The following is a 13,652-nucleotide window of genomic DNA, read 5'->3' on the forward strand; positions in this document are numbered from 1 at the left end:
TCCTCAAGCTGCACAGAAAAACTGGGTCCTAGACGGCAGGCAGCTGAAGCTGCAGGAGCAGGCAGGGCTTACACAAGGTGGGAGTAAACTAATGCTACATCGCACTTACTAAAGGGAAGAAAAAAAAAAAAGTGTGTTTAGAAATAGGACAATTCTACTGCAATTCCCGGAGACAAAACAATGGAAACAACTGCATTTTCAGCTTTTGGAAATAACACTCCATAGCAATAAAGAATATGATGAACACCATTTAATTAAGAATTATAGTCACATCACATCTCAGAACACAAATTCAGTATTCCCACTGTATAAAGTTCCACATCTGTACTTCCTAGAACAAGGAACAAATTTGATAGTCTTTAATACTTACATAATTTCCAAGATGCAAAATATTAGTGAAACAGTAGTATCCTATAAAGGTAGTGCTTACTGCTTTTAGCAAGAGAAGGGATTATAAATAAAAGTATCTGAACCTTAGGGGAATAGAAAAACGATATCCAACGTGTTTCACAGAATTAATGCTTTCAGACAGTACTTCAACCCAGTAGAAGAGCAACAAATCCCCAAAGGTTTCATTTTGCCCTGAAAGATGTTTGAAGCAGGAGTGTAACTCGACATACATGGCAGTTAACTACACATACACATGGAAATCCACCTTTTAAAAACAAATAGCATTTATAGTGTTTGATTCCCTTGTACACAGGCACAAACTTTGCTAGCTTCTCTTTCCCTTTCTAGAACTTAATGAGACTGTGCAATACTGGAGCAGTAGTCTAAAATATCCTGTATAGTGAATTCCATAGTAATTCCCGATCCAGGATAGCAGCGAGCGATCAGCCCTTCAAAGTGCTTGTATTGTCGTATAAACTCATCTTGCATGGAATGCCACACGACCTGCCAAAGAAAGCAAACTTTAGGAACTTCAGTCAACTGGTGCAATCACTATATGTGAACTGCAAAACATTGGCTCATTAATTGATTCTCACTTCAGGTGCCATTTTAAAACTAAAGCTTGCTAAAGAAGCTCAGTAAAATGACTTGTTGCATTAAAAATAAAATGACTGAAGCTTTTTACCCATTAAGTTTAAGACCTTTTTTACAGGACTCCTACCAAATATGCAAAGCAGAAAATAATACAGAAGAGGAAGTTGCCCTAAAAGAGGTATTGCTTTTGTCCTTAAAGAAAACGCTTCAAACCAGAACAGTGCTACTAATTCATGTTTCAGACTTTAAAAAAAGTGTTAATATGTGCTCAACTCTTAAATCTACTCATCGTTTACTTCAGTGAGAAAGTTTACACAGTATAAGAAAAAAATAATATAACTATGAGAAAAAAATGTAATTGAAAGTATATTCTGCTAAGGCATACCAGCTAAACTTCATATCAGGTTAACGGTTCATTTAAGTCTAGTTCTCTCTACTTCCAGTATATTTTGCAGAACAGAGATCACCCATCAATGCGCACTTTGGGAATCATAAAGGAAGTTTCTTACAACTCTCTTTCTACCACGACGGTTTAAATCAGTGTTACAACAAAGAGAATCAGAGCAGGATTACCATAAATTCCACTCAAAATTCATGTTTTTTCAGAATTATGCTGAAGGTAGGCACTTCTCACGCATACATATGCAAAGGCACTAATAAAAGCCTTTGCGTAAACATTCGAATGTTTTTAAGACATTATTTAGATTACCTGAAGTAAGTTTTCTTCTTCACAGAGATGTTTATCTACCTTCTTGTAGAGATTATCCAATCCCTTCTTCACTTCCTTACCAGGATATTCCTTTATAACTTTACGAAGCTCTTGTTTATTAAAAGCCAGTTGATAGCTTACTTCTTCTTCTCGTATACCTTGTGCCACACGAGCTTCAACACCTTCAAAGAAATGCTAACAAACAATAACAGCATTAATGATTATTACAAATCTAAATTAACTTAATTTGACAAGCATATGTGTAGTCAAGTCTCGATACTGCTTGATGACCATTGTGCGTTCCCCTCATTTTTTTTTAATTGGGCATGAAGCAGTGCTCAGCCAGAAACATCAAAGCACAGCCCAACAACAGAGCACTCCGTAAGTGTTATACTAGTGTAAAACTGAAATAAATGATTTCTAGAAGCACTCAAGCTTTTCTTTGCAACATTATAACTAATACTGAATCAGCCTCAAAAATCCTCAATTAATGAGGCCACAGTCTGGGAAAATATTGGATCTTTCAGATAAACTGTGTAAGCATCTGAATAGGAATTTCTCTACTTAAACTATAATTAAATGACAGCAATATTTGTTCATAATAGCCCTCTCGTCTTACTGCCCTGCACCAGTTGGCTCGACATAATAAAAATGCGAGGACATATACCTACAAACATGCACGTAGAGCTATGCGGAGTTAACTTTCTTTATAGCAGACCATAGGATGCTGTGTTTTGGATCTGTGGCTGAAACAGGGCTGATAACACACTAATGTCTTTGTTATTGCTGGACAGGTCAAACCTGGCCAAAGGGTATTCCACAGCATGTAACATTATGCTCAGCTATAAAAATTAGGGTTAGAGGAGGCAGCAGAGGTGGTGTTTGTCTTCCAAGGTGGCTGTTGCTCAGAAACTGGCTGGGCATCAGTCTGCTTGTGGGAGGTAGTGAGTGACTGCCTTTACATCACTTATTTTTTTTCTCTCTCTCTCCTCTTCACTGATTAAACTGTCTTTACCTCCACCCCAAAATTTTCTCACTTTTGCTCCTCCTGTTCTCTCCCCTGTCCTGCTTGGGGAAGGGGGAGTGAGCAAGTTGTGTAGCTGCTTAGGTGCTGGCCAGACCCAATCCACAACAAGTGGGAAAAAGCAATAAAGTATTTTAATTTTCAGAAAGAGAAGAAGTCTTAGACTTTTCAGAAAATGAATGGCTGAAATCCTATTTATAATAAAAGCAGTGAACAGTGGGAAACATTCAGTGGGCAGGACTGAGTCTGGACCTCAGTCAGCATTCAGTTTAACACTTAGTTTAACTTCAGACATACAGAACTTTCCTTACTGTTGAACAGTTCAGAAACCACAATAATTTTCTCTGCAGCTGAGGTGGGGAAAATGATCCCAAAGCTTCTGATTACTTTTCTCCTTGCTTTTTCCTTCCTCAAAACCATTTGCTTAAGACACAATTGATGTTTAGTCAGTACTATTTATTGCCATGAAAAATCTGATTATTTTCATTCAGGACTGTTACCCTCATGAATACTCTTCCTAGGTATGCTCAAGTCTAAAATAATAGAGATTATGATCGATGCAGTGATAAAGAGATCAGATAGTGCAAATTAAACACTTGAGAAAGACTATTCTGTACCATTTAAATGTACATAAACTCAAATATACTTACATTTAATTTCTCAAGAGGCTGTCCGAGTGAGTAGATTACATAAGACTGAAGATGATCAGTGTATTTCTGTTTGGCTTCTTTTTTCTCAGCCTCAAGACAAGAAATTTTCAAGCGAGAAAGTGTTGCAAAAATATGATGGAAGTTCTCCATCATGACCACATCTCTGGGTGTTTTCTGGCTTTCATTAGCTACTTTCTCAACTAAAAGACGAAGCAAAATATTTAAAACAACAAAAGGACAACCAAATTCAGAAAAATGTAACCAATAACCATAATACTGTCAGAATTTTAGATTTTATGTTAATGATGATAATTTGCAAGAGTGATTGCCATAATTGCCACTAAATAAATCAGTATCTGAGAGCCTTCAAAAGTAGTAACAGATATGTACAGGCTCTAAGACCATGAAATTTGTATGCCAAAAAAAGTCACCTACAAAAAGATACAAAGTAGAGACTACATATGGTCATTTATGTAAGTGAGAAACAACCTACATTCTGTGGAGGCTCACAAGCATGCTTTCATTATCCCTAATAAATTTCACATGACAAAACTATACAAGAAAATTCTCATTCCCCTTTTTGCTAGAACAAAAATCTTTAGTAAGGCGGTGGGTTTTTTTAAAGTGTACTTCCCAGGCAAAAGAAATTCTACCTATTGTTCTCTTATCACACCTAAAAGTAGGCTGAAAGAGGATGGCTTCAACAAAGTGTGCAATTAGGTGTCTATACCTGCTCACCCATTAATCATTTTGCTGAGACTACCAGGATGCCCACCATGAAATTGATTCTGGGTACCAAAGTATCAATAAAGATCACACATTCTTTTCATCCAGAACACCGAATTGCCAAGTAGGGAGTTTGCTACTGCCAATTTTGTTCTACCTGTATACTCTAACTACCTCTCCCAGTTCTACCTGAAGTACTACATCTTTCTGACCCTCCTGACCTCAAACATCACTCGTAAATTTAATATCCTGCTGCATTAAACATACTGCTTTCACTGAGTTTGTACATAATTTTGACTTGGTTTCACCTTCATTCTTCTATCCCTTATCCCCACCCATCATAATTCTTTGTTCTTTAAGTTTGCTCTGTACTGTTCTGAAAGAGATTTTGTTTCTTCTTCAGTGTTTGATCGGCATAATATTGAACTCCTTTTAAAACACGGTTTTCAAAATTCTTCCTACACTACTTATTTTATCATTGTATAGTTTTGCCTGTCTATTGATATTTGCTTAGTTTTATCACTTGACCAGTAAACTCTTAAGGACAGAAAAGTTGGGTGCAATCAAATAAACATTTTCAAAATGTACTGTCCTATCAGCTGGGATGCTCCTGCTGACAACATAGGGACTCTACTGTACTATGAAGTAATATCTCTTCATGATTTCCTAATATGTTCAGAACCACTATGCTATAATTTCCTCAAACTAGCTTTACTGCTGCTACTGTCTCCTCTTGCTCAATCTTCCCCTAAAAAAAGAGGTAAGTTTCAGCGGCCAGGAATTACTATACATGGAGCTGTTTGAAAATTTGCAGATAAATCAGGACGGAGAGGTCCATTCACCCACATACTCGCATTTTAAAAGGAAATGTCAATTTCTCCTGAGTTCATTGGCTTGCATATCTCCCTCCCTCTTTTTTTTTTTTATGTTCGATAAAAGCAGTAGAACAAGGGTGTTGCTGTTGTTTTTCCAGACTATAGCTGGGAAAATAGGGAGGATTGGAGAGACATTCTGCTGTGTCAGGTTAGGACACAAAAGACCTAATCTGCCAAGAAAGGATCAAATTCACAGCCAGAACTTGAGTGATTTATTTTGGACAGGGCTGTGTAGATAAACATTATTAAGGCAAAATGCTCAGGATTCCATCCAGATTCATCTCCTCATTTAAGCTACATTGGGGGAGAAAAGACAGGAAACCATTTCAATTTGAGCATGTTGTGTTGCTGCTCTCTCTTCTCTCCCTCTAGAGTCTTAACCACTTCCCCCTGTCATAACTGAAAGTTACTTTACAGGTACGTACAAAGGGAAATATCTACAGTTTGCTCTTAAAAAACATATTACGATCAAAAGGTTTACACTCCCTCTCCTCCCGATAACAGAGAAAACCAAAACTTCAGCACAATATGTCACGTCATTTGCAATAAAGTCTTAAAAAAAAGTCATCTGTTAATTGGAGCAAAATTATACATAAATAGGAGGAAACAATCATTTTAGTAACTATAGCAACCTCAAAAGACCTACCACTGACAAAAACAGCTCTAATAAGTTTTGTGTAGGCTTTATCTAGATCTCCTCGACGTTCTGCATTTTTGAAAATTGATTCGGCGAGGGCTGCAAACTCTTCAAATTCAGCAACAAATGGAAGGATCCCAACTTTACTCTTCTTCGAGATTTTTACTTCATCCATCTGCTTCATTTGATTACTCTTAAATTTAAAACAAGAACAGATGTTAGCCTCTAATACACGACTTCAGGCCATGTAACAACTAGTAAAAGAAAGGAAAGATACAGACATACTGAAAAACAGACATTTATTCAAACACAGAAGTAATTTCATCTTTCAGTTAGTATATCTACTTAGTCTTCCTCCCTTTTTACCCTCAAAAATTTATGAAGACATAATATAATTGGGAAGAAAAAAGGAAGATGAGCAAGCAAAATCTTCCAGCTTTTATGCTCATTTACTTAGTATTACGGAAAAAAACCCGCACAAACCCAAAACACCTTATCCACCAGAAACAATTAACAATTTTCGATACATAATCTAACAAGGAACTTAGCTTTTCTGATTCAGCGAAGCTAACAATTCCTTTTGCTCCAGGAAGTTTCTTTAATCTTCTACTGAAATTTTATTTCTGGGTATTGTTTAGAAAAAAATCAGCTTCAAAATCTTTTAAGCATTAAACTGATCAAGAATGGTCAGTCCTATTATGTTGGACTAGAGTCAAATTAATTTATGTCAATTAAAAAAAAATGTTATACCGGCACCTACGTTTTCACTAAACTTGCTATATTTCATATAATGATCATATTGTATTAGTGAAGGCAAGTTTCTGACAGCAGAAACTGCCTCTGCTACTGCAAAAAGATTTGCCACTCAATCTAAACCAAGTTTTTGTTAGATATAATATAGAAATAACTGAACACATGGCTAAGACATGTTTGGCATATTATACTCAAAGGGGAAAAAAAAACCCAAAAAAACCAAACCCTTGTAAGACCATGAGGTTTTGTTTTGGTAAGTAAAAAAAAAGCAGAGAGCTATAATTTACTTGACTGACTTTGGAAATCTCAGAGTACAAGTTTAAACAAACAACTAAAAATGTCAACTACCTTACAGTAGTGAATGAGTGTTACAAATACCTAATTATTGAAGAAAACTGGAATGGAGAGGAAAAATAAACAACCACCAATTAGTCTGTATTTTTTGAAGGTTTGGCCAGTAGAAGAGCAATACAGTTACTCATTTTTACTTCAAATTGAAAGCAAACATTTAACTATAAAGAAATGTAAAATCAAACAAGGTAGGAATGGGCTTCCTATATTATAGTTAGCTCAATTAAAATAACTAAAGAACTTACAATGCATTTATCAAAGTTCCTTTTGACAGTCACCAAAACATTTCCAAGTGTTGTGCTGAGAAAGGAAGCTGGGTCCACGTTTTGTGCTGTCCATACATGATGACTCATCTTAACTAACATATAAAGGGAATTAAAACTATCAATCTTGTCCCCCAGCGCTATAAGATTATTCAGCTCAGGTTCAATACAACGAAATATTTTTGTCATCATTTGTCGGATCATGTCCTTCCTATTAAAAATGCATAAGATAAAAATATTACTCTGACAGATTACTAGACTATTTTACATGTTCTTTGATTTATTGGATATAGCAGTCTCATTTGCATTCAACAAGTCTCATGATTTTCACAATTCTGCTAAGGGAAGAAAGGCCAATGCCATACAGTCCAAAAAAAAAAAAAAAAAAAAAAATCAGTAGTCATAGGTATAAAATATTCCAAAATAAATTTTCTGTGTGGAAGCTGCCATGCATTCTAATTTGGAACTTTGCTAAGCATATTTTCCAAAGCATAAACAGTGCCTAGTTTCACTTTGCAAACTATTAGAGAATTAAGCATCATTTTTTATACTACTATAGACAGAAACATCAGTCCAATACAAAAAAAAAAAATCATATTTACTGACACATTCAGTGTCTAGGTACAAATCAAGAGTTCGCTGAAAGGGAACAATTTCTCATCATAGAGAAAAAAGTTTTATATGCCAAATAAGTTCACGTGTAAGCTTAAGAATCAATAATAAACAGCAGCAGCACATACTCAGATGATATTGTTTGTGGGACACCAGAAGTGTATGAACGAGATAAAGTTCCTCCATCCATTTCTTCCGCTTCATTCTGTAAGAACAAGGAATGTATACAGAGGAGGCTGAAAGCTTGCCTCCCATTTTATATTTAAGTGATAAGCATATCTGACAAAACCAACCTAATCAGCAGGTGGTGCTTTCCGCTCCCACCTCCCCCTCACCACGCACCCCCAAGCAGCAAACAGTGGTTTGCAAGGTTCAAGTTGTTTTCTGGCCATGTTCCCCAGAATACACCACTATCCACAGTTACTCCCATTGCCTTCCTGCGTAGTGTGATGAAGTGTTTATTGTGACCTTATGAGGAAACAAAGCCATGGCAAAAGAAACATGCCAGTCCTTTAACAGAATTTGTATTCATCAGCCAAAAATAAAGATTCTGCCACCTAATGGAGAAAAACAAATTGCTGATCACCTGGATCACATAATTGCCAGATACATTCAGAAGTTATCTTTTCAACAGGTCTCTACGAGGCCTGTTCAACATTTTCTCACTTCAGTGACAGAATTAAGAGTCGTACCGTTGTTGTCCCCGAGATGCTCTGATGTTGCTGTAGTTTGAAAAATTTACTAATGAAGTCCTGTTCTGCCAGACACAGAGGCTCTAGTTCACTTAATACTTGCTCAAAAATCTGAAGAAAAACAAATATTTTATCAACACACTAAATACTACAAACAGCTACTGATACTAATTTAAATTGTTTGTTGCACAGGTTGTTACACTTTATCTTCGGTAAGCTTTAGAAGGCTTATTCTATTTAACAGAAATTGTATTTATATCTTTCAAAGTGATATCTGCATCTTCAACACAGTCAATTCTCTTCTCACTCATGTAACAGTGGGAAGAAGACAATATTTTTTCCCACAGCTAGAAGTTTTCTAGTCACAGCCTGAGGAAGGACTTTTGTGCTATAATGAAAACATTCACACTTTAATAATAAGTCATGGGTTCTGCCACCCTCTTTTCTGCCTGGGTTGCTGAGAGGAAGAAGGAAAAATTAAAAGTCCCAGGGAAGTAAAACAGGCAGATAATATTTCCTCCCAGAAAAGGACTGAGCCAAGACTTGAAGTAATCAGAAGAAAAATACTCAATTCCATCAAGTAATTCAACACAAGAGAATTATTTTTATCTCTTACTCTGATAACAGATCCTTTAACCTCCATAGTACTGAGGAGTTAATTCCACAAGAAGTGAGGAGTACTATCACTTTTAAAGGCTCAGGAAAACAAAACACCAAAACCAACCAAATCAGATGTCGAGGACAGGAGGTTTTTAAACAGATGCTGAGGACGCTCCAATAATAACTTAACGCCATTGGTTAAAGCTGAAAACTGATGACAACTTGGATGTGAAACCAGTATAAATAAAATTTCAGATCCATGCTCAAGTCCTGGTTAAAAGAAGATTATTCTTTCTTTTCTTTCACTTCTGCTTGCATACTGGCAAAATGCGACAGAACACATGAACATTTGTATTGAGAAAAAAATCAGTTAAGAATTCATCAGTTCAATCCCTATTTGCATATTAAAATTAATAAACCATTTGTATGCTTGATCTTTTTTACAGATCACTCGCAGCGTACAAATGAACTAAATGGAATCTTATAATCAGAGAATAATACTCTGATCTATATATTCCTTAGAACTGCCTTTATTAGATGTGTGGTGCATACAGAATTTGAAATTGGCATGTTTTAAGATTTAAACAGTACAGATTTATAAACTATACACGGAGGATATGCAACACGTTACTAATACAAACTAAGCAGGAATCCTTTGCAACTTTTTGGCTTTACCTTATCAAATTTTGTTCTATCAGCCACATCAAGGTCAGAGGCAGACATGTTTCCCATATCCAACAGTGAGGACGACTGAGACCTACGGCTTCCTGAACTCTGAACAGAGAGTTTATTTAGGCTAGAAGTAGACCCAGTCAGTTTTCCAGAACTTCCATGAAGACCTGTGAAGTAAAGACACTATGAAGGAGGGAAGCAAAGGCAGAATAAAATACTCAAGAAAAGGTTCGTTACAGAGTGCATGAGATCGAGAGTAAACCTACATTAAAATAAACTAAATTTTTGTCTAAGCTACAAATGCTTCTGCTATAAACACATTCTTTTCTTGTTACAAGGTAACTGAAATACTTCAGCAAGTTTCAAAGTACCATGTAGCTATATAAGCCCTCATTGCAGAGTCTGGAAAAAGGTATAAAAGGAACGAAACTGTGAAATATAGGAACACTGGGATAGATATTCTCCTTGAAAGCTTGGAAGTAAAGACTAGTTATGATCTTTGAGAATGTGCTTTGGGTAGAAGCTGCCACAAGCAGAAGACTTAATCCACAAGAGGGAAAAAATTAAAAAGCTTTATACACATACAGGTACTTTTTCATCTTGAACTTGATCTTTGTGCTGTTAACATCCTTTTGTCTACATAGTTTGCTCCAGCTATTTTGCTGAATCTACAATATCATAGTAACTCTACTGCTAATGCTCCCCCTTCCTTTTGATCATAATTAACATTCAGACATTTTTTCTGGATATTGTGGGGCCTTCTAGGTGAGGAACATATATTTTAGTTTTTTTCCCAAGTTTTCAGAAATGTTGTAACAGGATGGAGAAAGCTAGTAACAAAAACAGACCAAGAAATCATCAATGTTTGACCCCCATGTAGACTTCTCACATCTCAACCACAAATTAGTTTAAAAGCAATCCTGCAAGTTTCATGTAACTGCTATGTTGGTTTCTAGCCTAGGGACACAAGACAAAGTCTATAGATCTAATAAGAATTGTTACCTCAACCTACTGCAAGAATTGGGAAACTATGACAAGCTCTCAGGCACAAACTTATTTTTTAGAGCATGGAAAAAAACCAAAAGATGTTGCCTTTACCTGCGAACCTTCTCAACTTCTATGTTGGGCCATTTTAACCGTGCTTCATTTTTGCCTTGCAAAAACAATGATTCTGCTAATGCTTATTTTGTTCTGAACGGACTGCTTCAGTGTTAGGTAGATTTTCCATGATGCAGCACTACATCTTTACATTGACACACATGCATTGACAATACCAACTAACGCAACTAGTTATACTCACTCTCAGTTTCCTGTTTGACAGCACTTTCTTTTCGAGGCAGTGTAGCTGGGATGGATTAGGTTGCAAGCATCAAAGACAAAGACAAGTTAAAATGCAGTTTGCACAAACCATGCACAAGATGCAAGTTAAGCTCTAACTGGAAAGAAACATGCGGAGAACTATAAGCAGCAAGTAACTAAACTGCAAACACATTTAGTTGGAGAGGTACTATTCTAGAAATTCAGTATCTAAGCTACATGGAAAATAGAGTAAGTTTATAGATATTAAACTTTTTCTTACACAGTGTGTTCAAAGAACATTTTTGGTAACATGTATTTAAGTTCTCCCGAATTAAGAAGTCCATTAAATTAGGGTTTTATTTGTCAGAGTTAATATTGCAAAAGACTCAGTTTCCAAGATCAATCATCATATCGATAACAGACACAAAAAGTTTAAATGTATTTATGTAATTTTGTACTGAGTCAGAGATATTGTCCACCTCTTCAATTTAAAAACCACACACCAACACTGCAAAATCATTCATATCAACAGTAAGACTGGCTGAACTTTTCTGTTGTTCACAAATCAGGAAGCTTACATAGAGAATACATCTTTTGTATTCATGCTGCACCAAAAATTGATGACTGCAAATTTGGAGAGGAGCAAAACAATATAAATTACAGTAAAAAAAATTACAAGGTGCTTTTTTATTTTTCCTGGGTTTTATTTGTGTTTTTTGTTTGTGGTTTTTGTTGTTTGCTGTCATTGTTTTTTCCTCAGAATAAAAGTTTCCTCAAGTGGACTTCAATATGAAATTTAGAGTAAAAGAGCATCTGTAGTAGAGAATCCCTAACCAGTAAGAGGCATTTGCATATGTACACTAAAAGCAGTATGTGGTATTAAGAAGATCTTGATGAAGATGGATGCTACAAGCCCCCAAAATGGAGCAGGCAAGCAGAACCTACTGTAATAGAATGAGTAAATACTTCTAAATGCCACAAACATGTCTTAAATACCAGTTGTTCTCAAGTAGGCAACACTACTGACAATTACAATATCAAACTCAAATTTAATTCCAGCCTAGTTTTCAGATCTTGGGGGTTTTGGCAGTTTTTGAATAAAAAGTTTTATGCCTGATATATCTGGCTTATGCATCTGTCATGCATCGGTCCCACTTCTTCATCGTCCTCAATTTCCAAAAGTGTGGGACTATATCCCAGAATGTCAATAACTACAGGTAAAGGATCAGGCCCTGGACAATCTGGAAGCCATAGTTGCTTTTGAGAAGGCACATCATATAAACATATGACAGTAGTAGCACTCTTTCCCACATTGATTTTATGGTATTTAAGTATCAAAGTCTTGGCTTTATCAAAGAAAAAAAAAAGAAAAGAAAAAAGACTACTTAAGACAAGTGTGAATGTTCACAACCCAGATTTTTTTTTTTTTGCCATAAAAATGCAGACAAAGAACCTTGCAGTAGCACAGAATGCCAGAATTCTCCCAGCATCCCCTCTGCGTTTGAGGCAAACAGCAGTGCTATTCCCAAAGCACAAAAAAAGGCAAGAACACACACCAACACAGCTTGGAAACAGGTCCTCTTTAGTGTCTGAGTACAACTGGGGCATTATGCACCTACACTATTGCTTAAATAAGTTTACTATTAAGAAGTGATGTATTTTGAATTAACATGCATATAACAATAGTTCAACCACTACCTTCAACATAGAAGCCTTCGAAATTACAAACCATTATAAACTGTTACAAAATAAATACAGAACTTGATATTTAAATGGTGAAATGAAATCACTTATGTAAGGAACAGCTTTCTAAAGATACACAATTTGCTTTCCTTCTTTATAAGATTAGTACTGAGGACTGAAGTTTTTTTGATCTAATCCATTGTCAGATTTGCCTCAGACATGTGGCCATTTATAACCATTACTTAATGGCTTAATTACTGTTAATAACATTAATAATTCTAGGAGAGTCCCCACTGGATACAGCTTCCAGTTTGGGGCTTGTGACTGGTTCCTACCAGTTTCTGAGGACGAGGCACTTTGGTCAAGTTTTGCATGTCAGTCTGCCACCGGCATAAACCTAAACATACTCTTTGAATGATTGTGCAAATGTAATTTAGAAAAGAAATCAAATGAGGAGAACTGGTTAAACAAAACCTTTGCTACTCTCCTTGCCTATTCTGTGCAAAGTTCAAATACGCTTGAAGTTTGCACAAATACACAACAGAAGCCTTCCAAAGGTTTATGAACTGAAGGACCTCTTTCTCCAAAATGCCTGATTGTTCCATAACATTTACGGAAGTTAGGAAATTGCTACAAAAACTGTCTCCTCACAAATGCAAATCACGAAAAGAAATGCCAGGATAAAGTGTTTAGACTGTTTTAGAAATCAGTTTCTATTAGGAGAAAGTGTTTTGTTGTTGAAGCATCTTTTCAAGATTTGAATTTAACTGTTCTGACAGTGACAGATTATGGCACCACTGGCTCCTCATGTCCAACAGCTTGCCAAGTCTTTCCACTCAACTCACCACTCTCCTGCTTTCTTCCTTGCATTACTGTTTTCTGTTCTCTACCATCAAATTTCAAAGCATAAGTTCTGGACCCAAAATAGGCTTGACAGAACTTAATAGTTAAAACTGCACATAATTTCTGAATTTAGAGTTTGGAAACTGGTGAACTGTGGCAAATATAAATATGCTAAACAAATTTTGAAATAGTGCACTTTAAAATATAGAATAGCTAATATATAAAAACACCTATAGCATTGTTGCTTTCTAAGTATTCAGGCTATTTTTTTGTAAAGCT

The 13,652-nt window shown here is 35.9% G+C and overlaps 1 protein-coding gene across 3 annotated transcripts in view; it reads right to left on the reverse strand.

Moving 5' to 3' along the window:
* Positions 1-251: 251 nt before the first annotated feature.
* The window catches only part of EXOC1 (exocyst complex component 1), a 31,798-nt gene continuing 18,397 nt past the window's right edge, over positions 252-13,652 (reverse strand). For all 3 annotated transcript variants that reach the window (XM_065633964.1, XM_065633962.1, XM_065633963.1), the window contains 8 exons: positions 9,552-9,715; positions 8,277-8,387; positions 7,713-7,789; positions 6,955-7,183; positions 5,615-5,798; positions 3,368-3,567; positions 1,694-1,888; positions 252-894 (listed from right to left, as the gene is read on the reverse strand). In XM_065633964.1, the coding sequence (XP_065490036.1) occupies positions 742-894; positions 1,694-1,888; positions 3,368-3,567; positions 5,615-5,798; positions 6,955-7,183; positions 7,713-7,789; positions 8,277-8,387; positions 9,552-9,715 (1,313 nt within the window). In that variant the 3' untranslated portion in view covers positions 252-741. The remainder of the gene's footprint in view (positions 895-1,693; positions 1,889-3,367; positions 3,568-5,614; positions 5,799-6,954; positions 7,184-7,712; positions 7,790-8,276; positions 8,388-9,551; positions 9,716-13,652) is intronic.

Source organism: Caloenas nicobarica, chromosome 4 (assembly GCF_036013445.1).
Source record: "Caloenas nicobarica isolate bCalNic1 chromosome 4, bCalNic1.hap1, whole genome shotgun sequence".
Taxonomy (NCBI): domain Eukaryota; kingdom Metazoa; phylum Chordata; class Aves; order Columbiformes; family Columbidae; genus Caloenas; species Caloenas nicobarica.